The sequence below is a fragment of the Pristiophorus japonicus genome, chromosome 13 (genome assembly GCF_044704955.1).
Source record: "Pristiophorus japonicus isolate sPriJap1 chromosome 13, sPriJap1.hap1, whole genome shotgun sequence".
Classification (NCBI taxonomy): domain Eukaryota; kingdom Metazoa; phylum Chordata; class Chondrichthyes; family Pristiophoridae; genus Pristiophorus; species Pristiophorus japonicus.
In genome coordinates, this window is record NC_091989.1 from 120,028,885 (window position 1) to 120,055,323 (window position 26,439).

Genomic DNA, 26,439 nt, shown 5'->3' on the forward strand with positions numbered 1-26,439 from the left:
GTTGGTGAGACCACACCTGGAGTACTGCGTACAGTTTTGATCTCCTTATTTAAAGAGGGATATATTTGCATTGGAGGCAGTTCAGAGAAAGTTCACTAGTTTGATTCCTGAGATGAAAGGGTTGTCTTATGAGGAAAGGTTGAGCAGGTTGGGCCTATACTCATTGGAGTTTAGAAGAAGGACAAGTGATCTTATTGAAATGTATAAGATTCTGAGAGAGTTTGACAGGGTAGATGCTGAGAGGATGTTTCCTCTCGTGGAGGAATCTCGAACTAGGGGGCACAGTTTCAGAATAAAGGGTCACCCATTTAAGACGGAAATGAGGAGGAATTTCTTCTCTCAGAGGGTCGGGAATCTTTGGAATTCTCTACCCAGCGAACTGTGGAGACTGAGTCATTGAATATATTGAAGGCGGAGATAGACAGATTTTTGTACTACGGGGGGTGGGGGGGGGTCAAGGGTTATGGGCAACAGGCAGGAAAGTGGAGTTGAGGCCAAGATCAGATCAGCCATGACCTAATTGAATGGTAGAACAAGCTCAAATGGCCTACTCCTGCTCCTATGTTCTTATTGAGCACAACCTGATCAGGTATAGCAGGAGATTGAGTGAAACACCCTCTATATTTCCCGAGCAATGGGGCTGACAATGTCTGGGTCAGTTTGAAGCACATTGGTCTGTTTTACTACATAAAAGGTACTATTATGAATGCAAGTTGTTGATTGTTTAGTTAGGGTATTGTGCCACTAAATTTTAGCAAAAAGTAGATGTGAGGAAAAAATGGTGGAATGTAGGTAGAAAATACGAATGCACTATTTTCCCATATTTAGGACTGCGCTGTAGATTGCTATCAATTGAAAAAATGGATTAATGAATATTAAGTCAGGACGAAAGGGAATTGAACTTGTGAAGGCCTTATTAAAAAGTCAATTGTGAAAAAAACTTATGCAGTTGAAGCAAATAATAAAAAAGGGAGTAAAACCTGAATTTGATGAATAAAGGGAGAGACTATCGAAGCACCACCACACTAATAAGCAATGTAACAGATCAGAAAATCTGCTATAAATGAAATCAAAAGAACTTTCAGACTATAGATACAAATATTTACTAGCAGATTTCCTGTGGCACTGGTCATCTGTGAGTCAGAGGATTCACCATACTATATTCTTTGGCAATCCCTCGGAGTCGAGGATGACTTGCTTCCAAGCTAACATGAATTCTAAGGTGGCTGGTGAGTCCAATGCGGGATCTACAGACTCTGTCTCAGGTGGAACAGGTGGTGGTTGAAGGGACGGGTGGGGTGCTTGGTTTGTCATACGTTCCTTCCGCCGTTTATACTTGACCACCGCGTGCTCCTGACAAAGAGACTGAAAGTGTTCAACGCCTTCCCGAATGCTTCTTCTCCACTTTGAGCGGTCTTGGTCCAGGGATTCTCAAGAGTCAGTAAGGATATTACATTTTTTCAGGGAGGCTTTGAGGGTGTCCTGGAAGCATTTTCTCTGCCCTCCTGGGGCTCGCTTGCCATGACGGAGCTTGGAGTAGAGTACCTGTTTCGGGAGCCTTGTATCAGGCATGTGGACTATGTGACCTGCCCATCGGAGCTGACTGAGCGCGATCAATGCTTCGATGCTGGGGATGTTGGTCTGATGTTGGTACGCCAATGGATTTGCAGAATTTTGCGAGGCAATGTTGGTGGTACTTCTCCAGTGCTCTGAGGTGCCTGCTGTACATTGTCCATGTATCTGAAGCATAAAGGAGAACGGGAATCACTACTGCTCTGTAGATCATGAGCTTGGTGCCAGGTTTGATATCTTGGGCTTCAAACATTCTTTTCCTCAGGCGACCAAAGGTGGTGTTGGGTTTCGTCATCGATGTTTGCCCTCGCTGATAGGAGGCTCCCAAGGAATGGAAAGTGGTCCAAGCTGTCCAAGGCCTTGTCTGTGAGGCGGGGGCAGGTTGGTAGAGAACCTTTGTCTTACAGATGTTTAATGCGTCAGTGAAGGTGTCAACGATGGTTTGGAGTGGGTGGTGACAAATTTTTTGAGGACAGCCGAATTTGAGGAGGACACTCCATAATCCCTTTCAGTTGACAAGAGCCGAAGGCCTCTGTGAGGTCAAAGAAGGCCATGTAAAGTTTTATAACAACAGTAATGTCTACACAATGACAGGGATAATGACAGGGGTAATATCAGGGCCACTGATTTACAGTAACTGAACGTCAAATTCCAGTTTTATTAAATGGTATTTTGCAATTTTTATTAGTGCTTTGGGGGCTGAATTCCACGACTCTGCCCGTTATTCTGTGAAACGTGTAAGTAAGAGCCCATATATTTCTTTACCTACATATTTAGTTTTTATCCCTTGCCAGTTTAAAGCCAAGAATACACAGCAAGATGATAAGCAGGATGTACTAGTTAGATATCTGGGGTGTAGTTTTCTGAGACTCTGCGCTACTGTTTATTTTAATGCTATTCCAAAACTAGGAGAACACAAGGTTTGTGCCAGTTCATTGAGCTAATTACTGTAATGAGGGGTTTTGTTTGACACCTGGGTAATAATACATCGCCAGATATTGTGCATTTAGTTATCTTTGGTTCATTGGGAGCAAGGGCTCATTTATAGGTGATCTTTGGCACTGGGGACAAGAGAAGATCTGGTGAAGCTCTCAAATTGTAAGCACCACAACAGCGTGATAAAAGTGAACAGTATAGAGCAGTTCTCTGCCAGAGAATCTAAGTGCAGCAGCCATTGCAGAGGAAAAGAGTTCAGAGCCTGAGAGTGGAGAGGACAGAGGCTCACAGCTAACAGTGATCCGAGGCAACAGGTCTACTGCAAGTGATTATCAAGCTGGGGATGACAGAGGAGCAATTCACAAGGAAACTTGGGATCAACAGGGAGAATGTTCACAGTTCGATAGCAGTTTCCATAAGTAGAACAGGTCCTTTATGAACCAAAACATGCATCATTATTCACTGCTGTGGACAAGGTAATGTACCTAGGTTAACAATTACCACTACTGGAGGATACGTTGGTTGCTTATCAAGTTCTCCTGTCACGTTTGAAGACAGAAAATTATTGGCCCGGATTTTGCGGTGGATATGACGGTGTACTCTCAGAGTTGCATCGCCTTTGAAATCAACCGCAAGTTTGGGATTTAAGAGCATGCGCTAAATCCGAACTTGCGGTCTGTCAACATACGCATTGACAGACCATCTGCTCCATCGCCGAAAACCTAATCGCTGGCACAAAGTTGGGCTATTTGCTGACCAACTGCACAGCAATTACGTACATAAATTTTACAGCTGGTGGAAACAAGCACATGGCCTTTTTCTACAGCATTTGGGGATACTGGAGATGGAAAAAAAATGCTTAAAAATCAAATTAAATGACATAAAAGCTTTAATGAGAAGCAATCCTAATGTATATTAAAGCTGCAGGATTTTAAAAAATGTCATAACTTTCTGCACAGTGTACAGTATTTGGGTAGAAGTAGACCTATGAGTAAAAAATTGGATTTCCACGATAAAGGCTAAATGTAATAGTATTTTAAAAGATTGTACTAATGAAGTATTTTTGTAATTTAAATGAATGCATGACAATCTGTTTTCTGATTGAAGGACAAGGTCCATGTGATCCAAGGTACGCTTCTGCACAGGATGTGATCCTGGGATCCATGGGCCATTACGCTACCCTCCTACTCATAGCGTCAAAGTGCAAGTTTTTGTAGGAAGGCCACCATCAGGTAGGTATGTATTCTTTTCGCAGGTCAATAACCTACTCCAGAGGTACACCGCCGATCGCAATTTTTGATCCAATATGTCAGTAAATTGCTTCTGTCATCTGTACTTCACCTGCCAACTATTCCATCAGCATGGGTGCCCTTTATATTTTCTCATCTTAGTCCTCAGAAACCCACCACAATCATCCCCAACAGCAGCAGCACCAGGCACACCACCAGCATCACCAACCTTCTCCACAATCACCTGATGATGCACAGGATAGAGGGCATCAGCACATGACCACATTGTTGCCCAGGAGGAGAGGGATGGTCTCACCATGGCCAGATTTTTGCTTCACTTGACGCTGTACACCCTGGCTGTCGCATGATGTGCCAGGTTAGCACCTTCCTTTCACACTCATCACCATTGGGGGAGCGGTACTATTAAATCTCACCATTCACTGCAACTCACTAAGTCACTTCCAAAGGTGCACACAAATCTGCCCAAGAACGCAAAGTATTGAAAATAAGGGTTTCAATGTTTGACACCACATTAATAGAAACTTTACATGAACATTGCATAAAACACCCAAGTGCCTACCCTTGTGTGTTGTTAGGTGGTATGATTGCACTAGGATGAGGGTGAGTGTGAGGGGTGGCTAGTGAGATGGCGATGTGATAATGTAGATAGAGAGGGATAGGTGGAGGTGCAAGATAAGTTGGTGTGCAGGAGTAGGGTAGGGAAGGCAGAGTGATGGAGATGTGATGAGAGGCACAGCAGGATGAGGTTGAGTGTGACTTTGTACGAACATTTTGTGATCTACTGAGATCATTGAAACACACGACACTGCACCCAGGTCCTACTTGTGCCCTCCCGGGCAATGTGCAACCCGGCTGTGTTGATCTCCTGGGGAGGTCTCTTCTGCCCAAGGGAAGAGAAGAAGACCTCTCCGTGTGTTGTGATTCCCTCCATAAGCATATGGAGGAAGTCATGGGAGAGCCAAAAATCTAGCGCTCTCTGTCTTGAATATACTCAATGACTGAGCTTCCACAGCCCTCTGGGGTATAGAATTCCAAAGATTCACAACCCTCTGAGTGAAGAAATGTCTCCTCATCTCAGTCCTAAATGGCCGACCCCTTATTCTGAGACTATGATCCCTGGTTCTAGACTCCCCAGCCAGGGGAAACATCCTCCCTGCATCTACCCTGTCAAGCACTGTAAGAACGTTGTATTCTTCAATAAGATCACCTCTCATTCTTATAAACTCCAATGAATATAGGCCCAACCTTTCTCAATAAGACAACCCCTTCATCTCAGAAATCAGCCTAGTGAACCTTCTCTGAACTGCCTCCAATGCAAGTATATCCCTCCTTAAATAAGTAGAACAAAACTGTGTGCAGTACTCCAGGTGTGATTACAGTTGTAGCAAGACTTCCCTACTTTTATACTCCATTCCCCTTGCAATAAAGGCCAACATTCCATTTTCTTTACTAATTACTTGCTGTACCTGCATGCTAACTTTTTATGTTTCATGTACAAGGGCCCCCAGATCCCTCTATACCACAGCATTTGTAGTCTCTCTCTATTTAGATAATTTGCATTTTTATTCTTCCTACCAAAGTGGATAATCTCACAGTTTTCCACATTATACTCCATCTGCCAAATTTTAACCTATCTATATCCCTTTGCAGTTTCTTTGTGTCCTCTTTACAACTTGCTTTCCCATCTATCTTTGCACCATCAGCAAATTTGGCTACATTACACCCGGTCCCTTCATCCAAGTCATGAATATAGATTGTTAATAGTTGAGGCCCCAGCACTGATCCCTAATGGTACCCCGCTAGTTACAGTTTGCCAACCTGAAAATGATCCATTTATGCCAACTCTCTGTTTTCTGTTAGTTAACCAATCCTCTATCCATGCCAATATATTACCCCCAATCCCGTGCGCTCTTATCTTGTGCAGTAACCTTTTATGTGGCACCTTATCGAATGCCTTCTAGAAATCCAAATACACTACATCTACTGGTTCCCTTTTATCCACCCTGCTCGTTACATCCTCAAAGAACTCTAGCAAATTTGTCAAACATGATTTCCCTTTCATAAACCATGCTGACTCTTATTGATTGTATTTTGATTTTCTAAATGTCCTGCTACAACTTCCTTAAGAATGGACCAGCATTTTCCCAATGACAGTTGTAAGGCTAACTGATCGATAGTTTCCTGGTTTCTGTCTCCCTCCTTACTTGAATAGGAGCGTTACATTTGCAGTTTTCTAATCCACTGGGGCCTCTCCAGAATCCAGGGAATCTTGGTATATTACAACCAATGCCTCCAGCCACTTCTTTTAAGATCCTAGGATGCAGGCCATCAGGTCCAGGGGACTGGTCCACCTTTTGTCCCATTAGTTTGCCTAGTACTTTTTCTCTAGTGATAGCGATTGTTTTAAGTTCCCCCCTCCCTACAGTCACTTGGTTATCTATTATTATTGGGAAGCTTTTAATGAAGACCGATACAAAATATTTGTTCAAAGTCTCTTCCGTTTCCCTGTTTCGCATTATTAATTCCACATTAATTTAACAAAGGCATGGATGAGGGCTTCAGCAGCGGATGAGCTGAGGCAAGGGCGGAGACAGGCGATGTTATGGAGGTGGAAATAGGTAGTCTTAATTATGTGGTCGAAAGCTCATTTCAGGGTCAAATATGACACCAAGGTTGCGAACAGCCTAGTTCAGCCTCAGACAGAAGTTGGGAAGAGAGATGGAGTCAGTGGCTAGGGAAAGGAGTTTGTGGCGGGGACCAAAAACAATGGCTTCGGTCTTCCCAATATTCAATTGGAGAAAATTTCTGCTCATCCAGAACTGGATGTCAGACAAACAGTCTGACAATATAGAGACTGTGGAGGAGTCGAGAGAAGTGATATTGAGGTAGAACTGGGTGTCATCAGCGTACATGTGGAAACTGACGCTGTAGATGAGAAATAGGAGGGAGGCAAGGATAGATCTTTGGGGGATACCAGAGGTAATGATGCAGGGGGTGGGAAGAGAAGCCATTGCAGGTGATTCTCTGGCTATGGTTAGATAGATAAGAATGGAACCAGGCAAGTGCAGTCCCACCCAGCTGGCCGACAGTGGAGAGGTGTTGGAGAAGATTAGAGTGGTCAACCGTGTCAAAGGCTGCAGACAAGTCAAGATGGATGAGGAGGGATAGTTTGCCTTTGTCACAGTCACAAAGGATGTCATTGTGACTTTGATGAGAGTTGTTTCGGTACTATGACATGCACGGAATCCAGATTGGAGGGATTCAAACATGGAATTGCAGGAAAGATGTGCGACAACACATTCAAGGAGTTTGGAAAGGAAAGGGAGCTGAGCTTGGAGATGGGGTGGTAGTTTGCAAGGATGATGGGGTGAAGGGTTGGTTTTTTGAGGAGAGGGGTGATGACAGCAGATTTAAGGGAGAGGGGGACAGTTAACAATGTCAGCTAACATGGGAGCCAGAAAAGGAAGTTTGGAGGTCAATAGTTTGGTGGGAATATGGTCAAGAGAGCAGGAAGTGGATCTCATAGACAGGATGAGCTCTGTAAGGTCATGCGGGGAGATCGGAGAGCAACTGGAGAAAGTTGTGAGATTAGGGCTAGAGCAGGAGGGATCACTAGAGGCAGTTTGATCCGGTGAGCTAGGGGAAGGAAGGGAAGAGTCAGAGGCGGTCGAACGGATGGTGTCAATCTTAGAGACAAAGAAGTCCATGAGCTCCTCACACTTATTGTCAGAGGTGAGGGTGGAGACTGGGGAGTGGGGTTTAAAAAGGTAAATTATCATATCACAGGACAAAAGCTTATCAAATGAACATTAATTAAAAAGGAAATTAGAGAGTGTTACATTATTGAAAGTTGTGACATCAGAATTTTTCCCTTACTTTCCTAAGCTGCTAACTCAAGCTGGGGCACATTTCCATGCATGGCTTCCAGTAACTTTCCCAATTAGCCATACTTGATGTGTAGTTCTATACAGTGAACATTGGCAGGCATTTTGACAAATGGAATAGGACATCAAACCAGAGCTTAATTATGTCCTTCCCTGATGCCCACACACATGCACATCCTTGGATAGTGATCAGAAGGCCAGGGCTTAAAGGGTTAGATTACTGGATGCATAAACTTTGGTTGTATTCCCTTGAGTTTAGAAGGTTGAGGGGTGATCTAATTAAGGTGTTTATAATGATGAAAGGATTCAATAGAATAGAAACAGAGAAGCTATTTCCTCTGGTGGGGAACACAGAACAAGAGGGCACAATCTTAGAATTAGAACTAGGCCATTCAGGAGTGAAATCACAAAGCATTTTTTTCACACAAAGGATAGTGAAAATGTAGAATTATCTCCCCCAAAAGGTTGTGGGTGCAGGAGCAAATAAAATTTTCAAGACTGAGATCAACAATTAGGTAATGATATCGAGGAGAAATTTCTTCACTCAGAGGGTTGTGAATCTTTGGAATTTTCTACCCCAGAGGATTGTGGATTCTCAGTCATTGAGTATATTCAAGTCTGAGGTTGATAGATTTTTGGACACTAAGGGGAATCAAGGGATATAGTAATAGACAAGAGTTGAGGTAGATCAGCCATGATCTTATTGAATGACAGAGCAGGCTCCAGGGGCCGAATAGCCTACTTCTGCTCATATTTCTTGTGTATCAAGGGATATAGATCAAAGTCGGGTAAATGGAGTTGAGGTACAGATCAGCCATGATTTAATTGACGAGTGGAACAGGCTCAAGGGGCTGAATGGCCTGCTCCTGTTCCTATCTTCCCAGTGGGAATCCTGGATGTTGTTTTGCCTCCCTAGCCCAGGCGCACTGAAGCCAATTGTAGCACCCTACTGCCACTGAAGCTAAGATGAATTAAATTAGCACAGATATGGATTGTAGCTGATCTAAATAGCTCAGTTCCATACTAGAGAGGGCACTGATCAACTGAGCCATCAAGGGAGCTTCAATGGCATGTCATTTAACCTCCTATTTACAATATTTTATTTAAAGAGGGTAATCTCTTCCCATTAGAAACTTTAACAATCTCTACGAACATAACTGTCTCTCTTACCCATGGTGTTTGTCAACATTTGATGACTGAAGTTTTCGTTTATGTTGAACAATCTCTCCACTTATGTGCCCAGGCCAGCTGGTCAGGTATCCCCCATTCATTTCAACATTTGGCTGCATAGTAATGGATTGCAAGATTGAAATGTTATTTAAAAGAAAATAATATATCTATTAGAAAAAACATTTTCCTGTGTTGAAGAACTATCAAAGGAAAAAGTACACATTTTCTGTGTGGGTATCAAAACTATCTTTTTCTTCTTGGGCCTCTTGTGTTCTCAGGTCACACTTCAGCTGCAGCCAGCATACAACATGCTCTGATACCTCCAACACTGCTCAGTGATGACACATAGTTAGCAGGGGGAAAAAAAAAAATCAGGAAATACTTAAATTTACATATCCCTAATAAGCAATCCAAATGATGCAAACTGACCAAGTAATCTGACGAGGAAGGAACATAGTCTAGTCTTTGAAAGAAAGTCAATAACAATGCTTAATACGTTTATAATTGTAAATAAAACCATCGCTGTTGATAGAAAAATGCATCCAAAGCAAATAAGTCTATTTTCTGTCATAATGCTGTTGAGGTTTACAGAGCAGTTTGCCACACCCCTCTACAATATTTTTTGTTTGACAGCCCATTGCCTCACACTGTATTGTGACTGATCCTTCATGGTTCACCTAAAAAAAAATTCCAGGGCTATTTTAAGTGATCAAAATGCTTACCAATAATTGTTTCAGTGGAAGATGGTGTCTTGTATTACTGCCTTGCAGCTGATACGTCAGACAGGCGGGTGCTGGCGCAGTCATATTTAATTTGCTTGATGCTCCTCTACAATTAGAAAAAGGTCATATTAATGAACAATGGTAAATTAGGTTTTTTTAATAATGAAAATCTTAGTCTGCTTGCACAGACCGCAGAGAACAGCTTACTGAACCAAATAGTGTTTTAGAACTGAAGGCAAATCTAAGAAGATTTTTCTGTTTAAAGTCTCAAAATACTGATGAGTCACTGATTTTAGCCAGTGAGTAACTGAACCATACAGCCACAAACGTCCTAGGTCGAATCTCCGGGCTGTGCTACAGTTAGCTGTGGTAGGGACATTACCACTGATCCCTGTGTTAGGGAGGTGAAAATTGGCCAATTTTCCGTCTCCCGATCATTGTCCAGTAACTGCTACTGAAAATGTGAGTATGTGGATGCTGGGTGAGGACAAGCTTTAGTTTGACTGTGAAGCCCTTCCCAAAATATTGCCTGATGACACTCACTCTCAAGGTTCAGTCATGAATAATCGCCACTGGGGTGAGGTATTCGATGGCAAGGAGAATCCATGGAACTTTACACCACCAAAGATTTGATGCCTCTAGAAGAAGGAGAGGAGGAAATCGGTGATAAAAAAAAGTCCTGATAAGGGCAAGATGGGAACGAGTGAATGTAGCACAGAGGATTAGTATTTGCACAAGTATTTGGCATATTTGTCGAATAATCTTTACCAGTGCCTCCCTCTCTGCTTTGGTCAGTCCAGTTCTGATAAAGTCATTACCCCATTTTTTCCCTTTTCTGATATGACTGGCCTGCTGTGTATTGCTAACATTCTCTGTCTTTCAGCACATGCAGATTTTTCCTTTCATCTTTGTGAGCTACAGAAATGGATAGACAGCGGATTGCAAGTAGGTAATCTCCTTGCCCTCTCAGTTGGAAAATCTCAAGGAAAAGCTTTTGTCACCAGTGTCTTTGAGCAACTTTGCTCAGTGGTAGGGCTCACCTCTCAGCCAGAAGAATGTAGGTTCAAGCCCCATTCCAGGAGTTGTGCATATAAATCTTGACTGCCACTTATGTGAAGTTCAGAGGGAACGTTGCAATGTTGGAGTTGGTGTCTTTTAAATGAGAGATTATACTGATACCCTGTCTGATTGTCCAGGTGTGTAAAAGAACATGTGGCACTATTGAAATAAAAGCAGGAAATTCTCCAGGTGCCCTGTCCAACATTCATCTCTCAACCAACACCAAGACAGATTAATTGGCCATTTGTTTTGTTGCTACTTGTTCTTTCATTTTTGTTTTATGCTTTGAGACAGCTGGGAGAAGCTATTTAGTGAAATTGTCCTCTGATGTAACATCATAAATGAAGAGTACATCTGTACCCCACAGTTCCCATTTGACTTGTTACATCAGAGAAAGACATCGACATAAAATTATAGTTCCCAGGCCGCCTAACGTAATATTCACCAGAACATACTTTTCTTTTAACTTCAATGAGAATTATACAAACAGGTTCTACATAGTGTATTTTGTTAGTTGTTAGAATGACCATCATGGAAATAATCTCAAGGTCAATGATTTTTGTGACCTTACATTTGACCCTGAATGGTGAAATCTATAAACATCCTTCTTTATTAGAGCAATCTCTATTAGGAGAGTTTTTCATTAATAGAATTGAGTCTCTTGTGAAAACTGTCAAAAAATGAAGTTACCTATAGTTGCAATGATTAACCTTTATGCCCTTTACAATTTGTCTTTGCACACAATGGTACTGACCTAATTATTTCAGCAGTTTAATAAGTGTGTGTGTGTGTGTCTGTGTGTGTGTGTGGATTTTTTTTTTTATTTGTTCATGGGATGTGGGTGTCGCTGGTAAGACCAGCATTTATTGCCCATCCCTAACTCCCCTTGAGAAGGTGGTGGTGAGCCGCCTTCTTGAACCGCTGCAGTCTGTGTGGTGAAGGTACTCCCATAGTGCTGTTAAGGAGAGAGTTCCAGGATTTTGATCAGTGACAATGGAGGAACGGCAATATATTTCCAAGTCAGGATGTTGTGTAATTTGGAGGGGAACTTGGAAGTGGTGGTGTTCCCATGCGCTTGCTGCCCTTGTATTTCTAGGTGGTAGAGGTTGTGGGTTGGGAGGTGCTGCTGAAGAAGCCTTGGCGAGTTGCTGCAGTGCATCTTGTAGATGGTACACACTGCAGCCACAGTACATGGTAGTGGAGGGAGTGAATGTTTCAAGTGGTGTATGGGGTGCCAATCAAGCAAGCTGTTTTGTCCTGGATGGTGTTGAGCTTCTTGAGTGTTATCGGAACTGCACTCATCTAAGCAAGTGGGGAATATTCCATCACACCCCTGACATAATAAAAGTCAAATGTTTGAGAAAGTGTAAAAGGGTTGCGAGGGTAGTAGATGACTAGAGAAGATGACAAAAGGATGGAGATAGGGAATCATGGGAAAATAGCTAAAGAAATGGTCAAGACGCAGACAACGGCAGAATCAACAGAAAAAAAAGGGGTTACCAAGAGTTCAAGTTGAGGTTAGACACGGGTCATGAGAAAGCCCAAGGTAGCACAAAGAAAGAAAGCAATCCTAGATAGGAAGGGAACAGTAATAGCTTCTACTGATAAGGAGGAAGAGAAACTAATTGGGTTCTTTACTGATAAGGGAAGACAGTGTAGCAAAGCTATAACTAACCTACCTGACACCAGCCCTAATTGGGAGACTTTCTTGCCTGCCATTGGACGTACTCGGGGGGGGGGGGGGTGGGGGGAGGCAGAAATGGATTGGATAGACCAAGTGCTAATCAAATGTGTTCTGTTTTGAAAATGTATATCTACTGTGCTTTTCACGCTGAAAAGGGACTTGTCCAGGGGAAGGTAAACAGGCTCTGATTGAGAGTGTTCCTTGTCTTGACAAGTCCCGGCCGGAGAATCTTCAATAAAGGTTTTTTACAGAAAAGGCAAGAGGTGTTCATGTCAGTGTATTCGCTGAAACAGATTGAGGGAAAAGAATCCGTATTAACATTTGGTGTCAGAAGTGGGATCTCAACGGACGGCTGTCGAAAGCTTGCGATTAAGAGCCGAACTAGCCTTGAACGAGACGGGAGGAAAGTGGCCACTGGAGTGAGTACCCTTTAAAATACCACTTCAGTTTCCTTCAGTTCCAAAAGTCTGAGGAAAGTTTGGCCACTCGCTGGTTCTCAGGTAGCGTCTGAACGAGATCCAGGTCAATCTGGCGAATACCTTTTAACTTAGGAAATAAGTGTCCAAGTCAGGTACGATGTCGACTTTGTATATCACTTAGTCCGTCTAAATTGGACTTAAATCGCGCAGCGACGCGAATCGCGCAGTGACGCGGAGGGATAGGGAAATAGATAATCGCACGGCAACACGAACCGCGCGGCGACGCGGAGGGATAGGGAAATAGACAATCGCGCGGCGACGTGAATCGCGCGGCGACACGGAGGGATAGGGAAATAGACAATTGCATGGCGACACGAATAGGAGAACCGCGCGGCGACGTGGAGGATAGGGAAATAGACAATCGCGCAGCAACGCGAATAGGAAAACCGTGGGGCGACGCGGAAGTAAAGGGAAATTGTGTAGAACTAAACCGCGGGGCGACACGAGAAATTGTGCAAAACTAAATCGCGGGGCGACGCGAGGAATTGTGTAAGGATAAAAGGAATTGTGTAAGGATAAAATTGGGCAATCATGGATCCAAAAATAGAGCCGGCCAAAGAAAAAATGTAATTAATAAGCTTTGTTGAATGAAGAGAGAGTTTTGTGAATGTCTGTTTTTGAATGAGAGTACTTGTGTGATTTTTTGACTGCGGAATGAATTTTCATGTTTTTTTAAAATGCCTGTTTGGAGGAGTGAAGCAGCTGTTTGCTTATTTTAGCTCCACCCACTTCTCCAAACAGAGTGAAAGTTTTTTCAACCCTTTGTAGTGTTGTCCTGTATGTGGGAAGTTTTAAGATATTTTAAGTTAGAAACGCAGGTGTGGATTTATTCGGATGATAAGTTACGGAGCTAGGAAATGCACAAAGGATAGGTTTGTTGAGTAAAAGATAAAAAATACATGGTCCCGGTGGTTGAAAAAAAAAGAATTTATTTGACACGCTCACTTACTTGTCGAAAGAAAACATGCAATGATTGATTACATTGGGTTGAAAGACATAAATTTATTCTCGGAATGAGATAAAGAATGCCTTTTCAAAAAGCTTCTAGCTCAAAAAAAAAGTTTTAAATAAAGATTGAAATTACAAAGTTTGAATTGGGATTTTGAGATATTCAGAGAAGGCACAGCAAAATACTGAGGTGGATTCAAAAAAAAAATTATTAAATTAAATCTGATCTCTTAAAGAAAAAAGGAGATATAAAACTAAAAGGTTTGGAAACAATCTAGAAATACCTTCAGGGATCAGGTCAAACTCCTGGGCGAGTGGCAAGCTATCTGCGAAGGTGTAAAAGGGACTTTTGAAAAATGTTAAAAACAGCAAACTTTAGCAGTTTAGAAGAGACATTGTAGCGACCTTGAAACTGGAACAATTGAGATAACGAAAAGCAGCCCTCTCAGCCTACGTGCCAGACTCCCCTCTAGTAATGGAAAAGACGGGGAAAAAAAGACGCAACCTTGAAAGAAAACAAATTGAACGAATTTGAAAGAAAAAGTGTCTTCGATTGTCTGATGATTTTAAATTAACAAATTTACCGAGACACGAGCCCTCTATGTAAAATACAAAACCTAATTTGAAGGAGATCTTAAAAAAAAACGTAACGTACTAAATAGGTGCTGAAAGGAAAAAAAAGTGTTCTGAGATGGAAAAGGACATAACTTACTAAATACTAGCTGATATTTGCTGTGAAAAAGATATTGGTTTAATTAGGAAAAGGAAAAAAAATTGGAAGAGGTAAAAGACACTCTACAGTGATAATGATTTTAAATTATGAGAAAGTTTCACTCCAGTTTGAAAGATTTCCAAAATGGACGTTGTTTATCAAGAAAAGTCCCGAACAGTCTAAACAAGCAGCAGGGTTTGAAAATAACGAGGAGAAAAGATCTAAGCTATGCGAACTCAGCACAGAAAAAATAAACTGGGAATTAGAGAATCTTACTGAATTTTAAAATTCTTATAGAAAATGGAACTGGCACGGATGTTTAGATTTTGTGCCGAGAGAGAAATAAAACACAAGATTTTCCCAGTGAATGGGACCGTAAAATAAAACGAAATGTTAGAATGTACACAGCATGTGTGAAAATTGGATTTCAGTAAACAAAATAGCTATCAAAAATGTGTGGTCTCGTTTTAAATCAATCAAAAAAAATCTTTGGCAATTAGAAGTTAAGAAAACCTTGGAGTTTACTCTAAAATGCCGTCTTCCCTGATGAGAAGACTTTTATTATGATGGCTTTACCAATGATTTCTGCTTTTTTTTTTAACGGATTCCTAATTTCTAAGCAAGTTTTGAAGGCACAAAGACTTAAAAAAAGAATTTTTCAGATGATTACGTGAAGTCACGTAATGACATCAGACTTTCTTACAAACCTGTAAAGGAGTTAACCCTTTCCATTGACAGCTGTTTTATACTGGACATTATTAATTTGGATTTCTTAATAGAATAAAAAAAAGACTCACCTAACAGAGGAAATGGTGCGATAGTCAGAATAAAAATAAAAACAGAACTACCCTATGTAATAATACTCGCCTGATACAAATAAAAGAAAGATACTCAATCAAAACAAATTCAAGAGTTAAAAGCTAAGATAAATAAGCTGGAAGAGATTTTTTAAAAAACGGGGCCAGACGGATAATGCAGTGCGCAGCCATAGCACCATCACCTATAGCAATAGAGCCAATGTACCCCACGGTGGGTAAGTGTAGTCTACAAACCCAACCTAACTTTACCTCCGATTTCATAGAGTGACCGCAACATGCATGGATAAAAGATGAGTAGACCAGAACCTAACACCTGGTGACAACCAGGCTATCTGTTTAAAATTTGCAGATAAAACACTCACCGAGATGGGACCACAGTGGCTACTTCGACTCTGGAGACTCAGGATACTGGGGACCTTGAGGCCCACACAGGCACTGGATAATACAGATGGACTATGAGAGATACAGCACACGCAGGAAAGAAACAACTACATGAACTAGCATTGTTTAATTTGACTGCTGAAATATGCAACCCAGCAGCCAAGGACTGGAGCAAGGACAGAACTTATTTTAACTCATGGCTATGTATAGTGTATTAAGTAAGGTTGTAATGCAGCAGGCTGCCGATGCCATGGGCGCCAGTATATTCCGAGGACAGGAGCAAGTTCATAGGACCAAAAGGGGAATGGCGCAGAAATCCAACTGGATGGAATTTCAGTTCTAGAAGCTCATGCCTGGGCGGACGAAGCTGCAAACAAGCAGCCAAATCCACCCCGCAAGAAACAGAAGGGTGGGAAGAGAACGGAACAAAGGGGGGGGCGAGTAATAAAAGAATCTCAAGAAAGGATATAATTTGGGGTGCGTCAGCGACTACTTATCCTAAACCTAATGGATATCATTTTTCCTAGCTTCTGTGGGAATAAAACTATAAGTCTATACCAGAACCTGGCACAACGGATCCTCGAAGGCCCGGAACCCACTACCCTGAGATTTAATGTCAGAAATGGAACAGGGCAAGGTCGAACAAAAAGGGGAATACTGGAAACACTAGGCACGGGTTATGCGGCAGGGGTTATGACGATGAATTCCATAGGCCTGTAGGCAATATATGACCGGGTTAACAACTTAATGGCATAGTCTTGAGTGGTTTAGTGGGGAGGGACTTGGATAACCAAGCCCTACAAGCGCAGTTGGGAGATGGCGGAAGGGGAACTGTTACAAGTGGCCCATACATTGCCGAAATGCCAAGACAATAAAATTGATCCACGCAATGGGGAAAGATATAAGTAAACGATTACAGGCTGAGATAGTTTGCTCCGGGTATGGGGCCTGGATATTAAGTGAGGTACAACATAATTTGGAGCAACTCCAGAATGGAGACATACCAGATTGGATTCCGAACACCATACTTAACAATTGGACTCTAGATAAAAAAAATGAATAACACATGCGAGGTACGAAGGAATAGTCACGCATGGGTGCCAAAATTCAGATGTATTACTGGGCAGGTGAATATGATTGGATTTATGTTGTCCATACCACAGTATGAAGTAACAAAGGGAGACCCCTTATATCAGATCGATAATATTGGTGAAGTGAGAAACCAAACTCGGTTTCGTTGCCATCAGCCTGCCAGACGGGTGATTAAAATTAACAATAGTACCAAAGGCATTGATATAACTGACTGCTATAAAATTAACCAAGTGGTTTTATGTCGAGGTACGCCACGAATGATGAATGATGATTGCAGATTCCACCAAACAAACGGATGCATGCTGAGTATCACTCCTCTCGAACACGATCTTGAGACCATCGCTGCCCCGCAAGGGAATGGAGAGTGATGCGTGAGCACGGGGGCAGCCAACTTAACCATTAAGACCAAGGGAGGAATCACCCCCTGTGTCCTCATTACTCCTAACTTCTGCTTCAGACCCAAGGGAGAAATAGACATAGACGGATATCATATACATCCCGAGACAACGGAAATCACCGACGGAACAATCACAAATACTCTCCGAGAAGGGTACGATGAGGCGGTATGGGAACCGCAAGGCAAACAGATACCGAAACTAAATGAGGAACAATTACGTTTGGTGCAAGGAATCCAGAATCAAAGACGACAGTATGTCCGGCTGATGGAAGAAATAGACAACTTACAAAGAGACACTAACGCAATGCTGGCTGATCATCCCTGGTACTCAAAGCTGTAGGACATTGGACTTAATATTCAAATTCACCCATGGATAAGAATAATATCACATGTAGTAATACAGGGTCTGGTTCTGATGGTCATGATGGGATTAACATGTGCACGAATTAAACAGGCCAAACGATAAGTCAGGACACGCACTATGATTAAGGCCATAAGGGATGAAAATTTAAGCAGTCCTACAGGAAGGACTTACCTTATATAACTCTGTGGGAAGGTTTCAGGAGGTCCCGAAGCTTGGGAGATGGCCACCCAGGTGAACGAACCTATCTGGAACTTGCCTACAGGGAGATAGTTATTGGGAAATATGGCCAGCTTGGCGTATAGCCAAGGGCCAAAAGGGGGGAAATGCAAGATAAAAATTTGGCATTAGGGGTACCAGTGGGACAAGGGTTAAAGTGCACTGGCCCATAAGGAGGTAAAAGGCTTCTCTTCGGCCTTGTACCAAGGCTTCAGAAGCTATCAATTCAATAATATTCCGACAGGATACGATGTGAGAACCTAAACAGACATTGATAAGACCTTGCGAAGAGGCTCGAGGCGGACTCACAGACAACAAGGAGGATCAGGAAAGAGAATGCGCACGGCTGAACGCGATACTCCTGGAATAAGCACCAGGGTTATCATGGAATGATAAAAGGGGGGAATGAGAATGTGTAAAAGGGTTGCGAGGGTGGTAGATGGCTAGAGAAGATGACAAAAGGATGGAGATAGGGAATCATGGGAAAATAGCTAAAGAAATGGTCAAGACGCAGACAACTGCAGAATCAACAGAAAAAAAAGGGGTTACCAAGAGTTCAGTTGAGGTTAGACATGGGTCATGAGAAAGCCCAAGGTAGCACAAAGAAAGAAAGCAATCCTAGATAGGAAGGGAAAAGTAATAGCTTCTATTAATAAGGAGGAAGAGAAACTAATTGGGTTCTTTACTGATAAGGGAAGACAGTGTAGCAAAGCTATAACTAACCTACCTGACACCAGCCCTAATTGGGAGACTTTCTTGCCTGCCATTGGACGTACTCGGGGGGGGGGCGGGGGTGGGGAGAGGGAGGCAGAAAGGGATTGGATAGACCAAGTGCTAATCAAATGTGTTCTGTTTTGAAAATGTATATTTACTGTGCTTTTCACGCTGAAAAGGGACTTGTCCGGGGGAAGGTAAACAGGCTCTGATTGAGAGTGTTCCTTTGTCTTGACAAGTCCCGGCCGGAGAATCTTCAATAAAGGTCTTTTACAGAAAAGGCAAGAGGTGTTCGCGTCAGTGTATTCGCTGAAACAGATTGAGGGAAAAGAATCCGTATTAACATGTTCTCTCCTGATTTTTATATTTCCATTATAAATTCTTACGTTGACACTATCAGCGAGAATTGGGCCAAGGAATAGAAGTTGTGTGGTCAGGATTTGGACTGCAGGAATCAAGGCACAGGAGATAGATTCCATGGAGGGTTGAGCCTGCTGAGGTCTTTGGGGGGGGGGGGGGGAGGGGGGGGGGGAGAAAGAGGAGAAGCTCCACAGGGACATGTTCTGGGCAATGGAGGAGAAGGATGCTGAACAAATCAACAACAATTTGCAATTATATAGCACCTTTAAAGTAGAAAAACACCCCAAGGCACTTCACAGAATCATAAAGAGACAAAAAAATGATGCCAAACTGATGAAAGATGTCAGGAGGGCCAAATAAAAGTTTGGTCAAAGTGGTGGGTTTTAGGGAGAGTCTGAAAGGAGGAAAGGGAAATGGAGACAGAGAGGTTCAGACCTAGAACCTAAGTGCCAGCTGCGACTCAGTGGGTAACACATTCGGCTCTGAGTCAGAAGGTTGTGGGTTAAGTCCTACTCCTAGAACTTGAGCACATAAATCTGGGCTGACACTCCAGTGCATTGCTGAGGGAGTGCTGCATTGCACTGAGGTGCCGTCCTTTGGATGAGACGTTAAACCAAGGCCCTGTCTGCCCTCCCAGGTGAATGTAAAAGATCCCATGGCATGATTTCGAAGAGCAGGGGCGTTATCCCCAGTGTCCTGGCCAATATTTATCCCTCAATAAACATAACAAAAACAGATTATCTGGTCATTATCACATTGCTGTTTGTGGAAGTTTGCTGTGCGCAAGTTGGTTGCCATGTTTTCCACGTTACAACAGCGACTGCACTTCAAAAGTATTTTCATTGGCTATAAAGCGCATTGAGATGTCTGGTGGTTGTGAAAGGCACTATAGAAATGCAAGTCTTTCTTTCTTTCTAGAAGGCAGAGCTGCCAATAGTGGGGCAAACAGAATGTGGGATGCAGGAGGCCAAAGTTGGAGGAATGCAGAGTTCTCAGATGGTTGAAGGACTGGAGTAGATTATAGAAATAGGGAGGGCTTAGGCCATGGAGGTATTTAAACATGAGGATCAGAGTTTTAACTTTGAGGAGGGGGCCAGGAGCCAATGAACATTATTGAGCACGGGGGTGATGGGTAAGCGTGACTTGGTACAAATAGCAGAGATTTGGATGAGCTGTTATTTACGGAGGCCGACTAGCAGAGCATTGGAATAATTGAGTCTGGAAATGACAAAGGCATGGTTGAGGGTTTCAGCAGCCTGACATAGTCATACTCATAGAATCATACCTTTCAGCCAATGTCCCAGACTCTTCCACCACCATCCGTGGGTATGTTCTGTCCCACTGCAGGACAGATCCACCAGAGGTGGTAGCACAGTGGTAAACAGTCAGGAGGCAGTGACTCTGAGAGTCCTCAACATTGACTCAGGACCCCATGAAGTCTCATGGCTTCAGGTCAAGCATGGGCAAGAAAACCTCCTGCTGATTACCACCTATTGTCCTCCCTCAACTGGTGAATCAGTACTCCTCCATGTTGAACACTACTTAGAAGAAGCACTGAGGCTAGCAAGGGCACAGAATGTACCCTGCTGGGTGGGGGACTTCAATGTCCATCACCGAGAGTGGCTCGGTAGCACCACTATGGACCGAATTGGCCGAGTCCTGAAGCACATAGCTGCCAGACTGGGCCTGCGGCAGGTAGAATCATAGAATTATAGAATGGTTACAGCTCTCTGCAAGAGCACTTCAGTGGTCCCTCTCCCCCGCCCTTTTTCCGTAGCCTTGCAAATGTTTTTTTCTTCAGGTACTTATCTAATTCCCTTTTGAAAGCCATGATTGGATCTGCCTCCACCACCCTTTTAGACAGTGCATTCCAGATCCTAACCACTCGCTGCGTAAAAAAGTTTTTCCTCATGTCGCCTTTGGCTCTTCTGCCTATCACCTTAAATCTGTGTCCTTTGGTTCTCGTCCTTTCCGCCAATGGGAAAAATTTCTCTCCATGTACTCTGTCTGGACCCCTCATGATTTTGAACTCCGCTATCAAATCTTCTCTCAACCTTCGCTGCTTTAAGGAGACAACCCAGCTGCACCAGTCTATCCATGTAACTGAAGTCCTCATCCCTGGAATCATTCTTGTAAATCTTTTCTGCATCCTCTAAGGCCTTCACATCCTTCCTAAAGTGCAGTGCCCTGAATTGGACACAATACTCCAGCTGAGGCTGAACCAGTGTTTTAGAAAGGTTCATCATAACTGCCTTGTTGTATTCTATTTGTCTATTTATGAAGCCCAGGATCCCATATGCTTTTTTAACCGCTTTTTCAATCTGCCCTACCACCTTCAATAATTTGTGTCATGTATTCAACTGTCATTGTAATCCATGTATAAATTGACCTAAGTTGTACACCGTGAGAACACTGACCATTAGGTGGTGAACTTGTGGGAGACACTCCTAACCTGGACTCTCAGGTATAAAAGGGGAAGCTCCACCCACCTTCATCAGTTCAGTGCTGGAATAAAGGTTGCTGGTCACAGAGTGACCTTCTCTCTAGTATGGGCCTCGTGTGCATTTGTACTATATAGTAAGGACATATTATTGGCAACGAGAAACTGGGATTTAAACCACGCGAGCATGGCCACTAGCAGCACAGACGAGAGGTACTGTGTTGGTGATGATTGGGACAATGTTATTGAGAGACTACAGCAAAGTTTTGTCACTAAGGAATGGCTGGGACAGGATTCGGCCGACAAACGCAGGGCTCATCTCCTGACGGTTTATGGATCCAGGACGTACTCCCTGATGAAGGACCTTCTGGCGCCAGAGAAGCCGGCGGACAAGACTTTTGAAGAGCTCAGTAAGTTGATCGGGGAACACTTTAAACCAGCGAGCAGCATGCACATGGCGAGACACCAGTTTTACACGCACCGGTGACGAAAAGGGCAAAGCGTTCCAGACTTCGTGGCAGACCTCCAGCGACTGGCGAGCCTATGTAAGTTCCCAGATGCATGCAGAGCGGAGATGCTGCGAGACTTTTTTATTGAGGGCATCGGGCACGCTAGGGTTTTCAGGAAACTGATCGAGACCAAAGACTTGACCCTGGACCCTGGGCTTTCATTGCCCAGACATTTATCTCAGGGGAGGAAGAGACCAGAATGATGTTTGACAAAAATATTGGTTTAAATGCAGCAAATGGACAGGGGGTCAACATTGTTGACGCGGCACATAGTTCTCCAGGCAGACAGGGGCAATCGGACAAGCCCGAGTTTGTAGTCGAATCCAAAGGGGGAATTCAACAGAGACAATGGCTAGCTGAACGGCGATTCATGCCATCGCAAGGGACAATGCGGCCAGTAATGGGGCCATCAACACCAGTCAATGGTGCATTTAAGGACAGTTACAGAGACAGTCAGAGACGATCGACTGGTAATGGATCTTTTGTTTCCAACATGTTGGAGGTGTGGAGGCAAACACACAGCCAGAGCTTGCAGGTATCAGCAATATACCTGTAGAAATTGCAACGTCAGTGGTCACTTGGGGCGTATGCGCAGGAAGCCTGCAGCCAGGTTGTGTACGAGGAGGATGGGCCCGATGTAAGCCCTACGAGGCCAAATGGATACTGGGGGAAATCGCTGGAAGCTGAAGTTCAGCGAGTTCATGTGGAGCACATATACAGTTCATACACCAGGATGCCACCAATTATGATGAAAGTGCTCCTCAATGGCATCCCAGTATCAATGGAGCTTGACACGGGGGCCAGCCAGTCCCTAATGAGTATCAAACAGTTTGACAAGTTGTGGGCGTCCAAGGCCAAGAGGCCAAAATTATTGCCCATTGACGCACAGCTACGGACATACAAAAAGGAGATAATTCCGGTGCTAACAGCGCCATGGTAGTCGTGATCCACAAAGATTCAGAGAACAGGTTGCCACTCTGGATTGTCCCAGGGGATGGTCCCGCACTGCTGGGGAGGAGTTGGCTTGCTGTCATGAACTGGAAATGCGGCGATGTCAATGCAATTTCTTCTGTGGAGTGAATATCATGCTCACAGGTCCTGGACAAATTTGACTCACTATTTCAACCTGGCATTGGCACTTTCATGGGGACCAAGGTAGTGATTCACATAAACCCGAATGCCAGGCCAGTACACCACAAGGCCAGAGTGGTGCCGTACGTGATGCGGGAAAAGATAGAAGGCGAATTGGACCACCTGCTGAGGGAAGGCATCATCTCGCCAGTCGAATCCAGTGACCGGGCGAGCCCGATTGTGCCGGTGCTCAAGGCGGATGGGTGTCGGTCAGGATATGTGGTGATTACAAGGCCGCCATCAATCGGGTGTCACTCCAAGACCAGTACCCGCTACCGAGAGCGAAGGACCTCTTTGCGACGCTATCCGGTGGCAAACTTTTTTCAAAATTGGACCTGACCTCAGCTTACATGACCTAGGAGCTGGCGAGTGAGTCGAAGAAGCTGACCACCATCACGACACACAAGGGTTTGTTTGAGTACAACAGATGTCCGTTAGAGATTCGCTCGTCCGCCGCCATCTTTCAATGAAATATGGAAAGCCTCCTCAAGCCGATTCCAAGGACGGTGGTTTTTCAAAACGACATCCTCATCACAGGTTGCAATACTGAAGAACAACTCCACAACCTGGAGGAGGTTCTACGCAGACTGGACCGGGTAGGTCTGCGACTGAAAAAGGCGAAGTGCATCTTCCTAGCTCCAGAGGTAGAATTCCTGGGGATGAGGGTAGCAGCAGACGGGATCAGTCCTACTGCGTCCAAAACGGAAGTGATCCAGAGAGCACCCAGACCCCGTAACATGACAGAGCTGCGTTCGTTCCTGGGGCTCCTGAACTATTTTGGTCACTTTCTTCCCAAATTAAACACGCTGTTAGAGCCACTACATGTGCTCCTACGCAAAGGTTGTGAATGGGTCTGGGGTATAGCCAGGAAAGGGCTTTTGATAGAGCACGCAATTTGTTATGCTCCAACAATCTGTTAACGCTATATGACCCATGTAAGAAACTTGTTTTAACGTGCGATGCGTCGTCCTATGGGGTCGGGTGTGTGTTGCAGCACGTTAATGCCAAGGGTCAGTTACAGCCGGTAGCTTATGCCTCCAGAAGTCTGTCCCAGGCAGAAAGGAGCTACGGGATGGTAGAAAAGGAAGTGCTTGCATGTGTATATGCTGTAAAAAAAAATGCACCAGTGCCTGTTTGGCAGGAAATTTGAGCTGGAGACAGATCACAAACCCCTAACGTCCCTTTTGGCTGACAACAAGGCCATAAATGCAAATGTGACGGCCCGCATACAGAGGTGGGCACTCACGTTAGCCGCCTATAACTATACAATTTGGCACAGACCGGGCACTGAAAACTGTGCCGATGCACTCAGCAGGCTCCCACTAGCCACCACCGAGGAGGCAACCGAGCATGCTGCTGAGATGGTCATGGTTGTTGAAGTTTTCAAAAGCGATGGCTCACCTGTGACAGCCCGTCAGATCAAAGTCTGGACAAATAGAGACCCGCTACTGTCTTTAGTCAAGAAATGTGTCTTGAATGGGGACTGGGCAGCCATGTACGGGGCACGCCCTGAGGAATTTAAACCATTTCACAGGTGCAAGGATGAACTCTCGATTCAGGCCGATTGCCTACTATGGGGAAACCGAGTAGTCATGCCTCAGATGGGCAGAGAGGCGTTCATCTGAGAACTCCACAATAAGCACCCGGGCATTGTCATGATGAAGGCAATTGCCAGGTCACACGTTTGGTGGCCAGGGATAGATGCAGACCTGGAACTTTGTGTTCGCAGGTGCAACACGTGTGCCCAGCTGGGCAATACACCCAGGGAAGCCCCCCTTAGTCCCTGGTCCTGGCCCACCAAGCCATGGTCACGCATCCATGTGGACTACGCAGGTCCTTTCATGGGAAAAATGTTTTTGGTTGTAGTAGACGCCTACTCCAAATGGATCGAGTGTGACATTCTCAATTCAAGCACATCCTCTGCCACGGTAGAAAGTCTACGGGCAATGTTCGCCGCCCATGGTCTACCGGACGTCTTGGTCAGTGACAATGGCCTGTGCTTTACAAGCATTGAATTCCAGGGCTTCATGGCAGGAAATGATATCAACCATGTCAGAACGGCACCATTCAAGCCAGCCTCAAACAGCCAGGCGGAACGAGCAGTGCAGATAATCAAACAGGGAATGCTCAGAATCCAAGGGGGTTGCCTACAAAGCTGCTTATGACGCCTCCTGTTGGCCAATAGATCCCGACCACACTCACTCACAGGGGTTCCACCCGCAGAGCTGCTAATGAAAAGGATGCTCAAAACCAGGTTATCCCTTATACACCCCACCATGAAAGAAATTGTTGAGAGCAGGCGCTAGTCACAATGTGACTACCATGATGGGAATGCGAGGGCGCGATGTATTGATGTCAATGACCCTGTCTTTGTCCTCAACTACGCTGCAGGGCCCAAATGGCTTGCAGGCACTGTGATTATAAAAGAGGGGAATAGGATTCTGGTTGTTAAACTTACCACTGGACAAATCTGCCGCAAACACGTGGATCAAACAAAAAGGAGGTTCAGCAACCCCATAGAAGAAGCAGAGGAAGAACACGATGTAGAGTTCACTCCACCACAGGTGACCAAGTGGAGGAGAGCCCAGTCACTGTGGGCAGTCCGGACAGGCCTGATGCACTGCAAACAGCAGACACTCAGGCCAGCACCCAACGACCGGAGCCCCAACTCAGGCGCTCTACAAGGGAGCGTAAAGCACCAGAGAGACTTAACCTGTGATCCCAATAAGAGTTTGGGGGGGGAGGGGGGGGAGGTGATGTCATGTATTCAACTGTCATTGTAATCCATGTATAAACTGACCCAAGTTGTACACCGTGCGAACACTGACCACTAGGTGGTGAACTTGTGGGAGACACTCCTAACCTGGACTTTCAGGTGTAAAAGGGGAAGCTCCACCCATCTTTTGCACTTCAGTGCTGGAATAAAGGTTGCTGGTCACAGAGTGACCTTCTCTCCAGTATAGGCCTCGTGTGCATTTGTACTTTATAGCAAGGACATATTAATTTGTGCCCAGGTCTCTCTGTTCATGCACCCCCTTTAGAAGTGTACGCTTTGCTCGTTCTTCCTACCAAAATCTATCACTTCGCACTTTTCTGCCATTTTAAATTTCATCTGCCACACGTCCACCCATTCTACCAGCCTACCTATGTCCTCTTTAAGGCTATCACTATCCTCCTCACTGTTCACTATACTTCCAAGTTTTGCGTCATCTGCAAATTTTGAAATTGTGCTCTGTACAGCTAAGTCTAAGTCATTAATATATATCAAGAAAAGCAGTGGTTCTAGTACTGTCCCCTGGGGAACCCCACTGTGTACCTTCCTCCAGTTCACTAAACAACCGTTCACCACTACTCTCTGTTTCCTGTCAATTAGCCAATTTCGTATTCATACTGTCACTGTCCCTTTTATTCCATGGGCTTCAACCTTGCTGTCAAGCCCATTTTGTGACACTTGTACACATCAACCCTCTCCATTACCTCATCAAAAAACTTAATCAAGTTAGTTAAACATAATTTGCCTTTTACAAATCCTTGCTGGCTTTCCTTAATTAATCCACAATTGTCCAAGGGACTGCTAATTTTGTCCCAGATTATCGTTTCT

General features: G+C 44.2%; 1 protein-coding gene across 5 annotated transcripts in view; it reads right to left on the reverse strand.

The window, feature by feature from the left end:
- The window catches only part of tsnaxip1 (translin-associated factor X interacting protein 1), a 137,666-nt gene that overhangs the window by 97,730 nt on the left and 13,497 nt on the right, over positions 1 to 26,439 (reverse strand). For 4 of the 5 annotated variants that reach the window (XM_070897952.1, XM_070897951.1, XM_070897950.1 and 1 more), the window contains exons 2-3: positions 9,535 to 9,640; positions 8,813 to 8,925 (exon numbers count right to left, since the gene is read on the reverse strand). In XM_070897952.1, coding sequence (XP_070754053.1) covers positions 8,813 to 8,925; positions 9,535 to 9,618 — 197 coding nt within the window. In that variant the 5' untranslated portion in view covers positions 9,619 to 9,640. Of the gene's footprint in view, positions 1 to 8,812; positions 8,926 to 9,534; positions 9,641 to 15,596; positions 15,670 to 26,439 lie in introns of those variants that run through there. The other variant, XM_070897953.1, reaches the window with a different exon arrangement.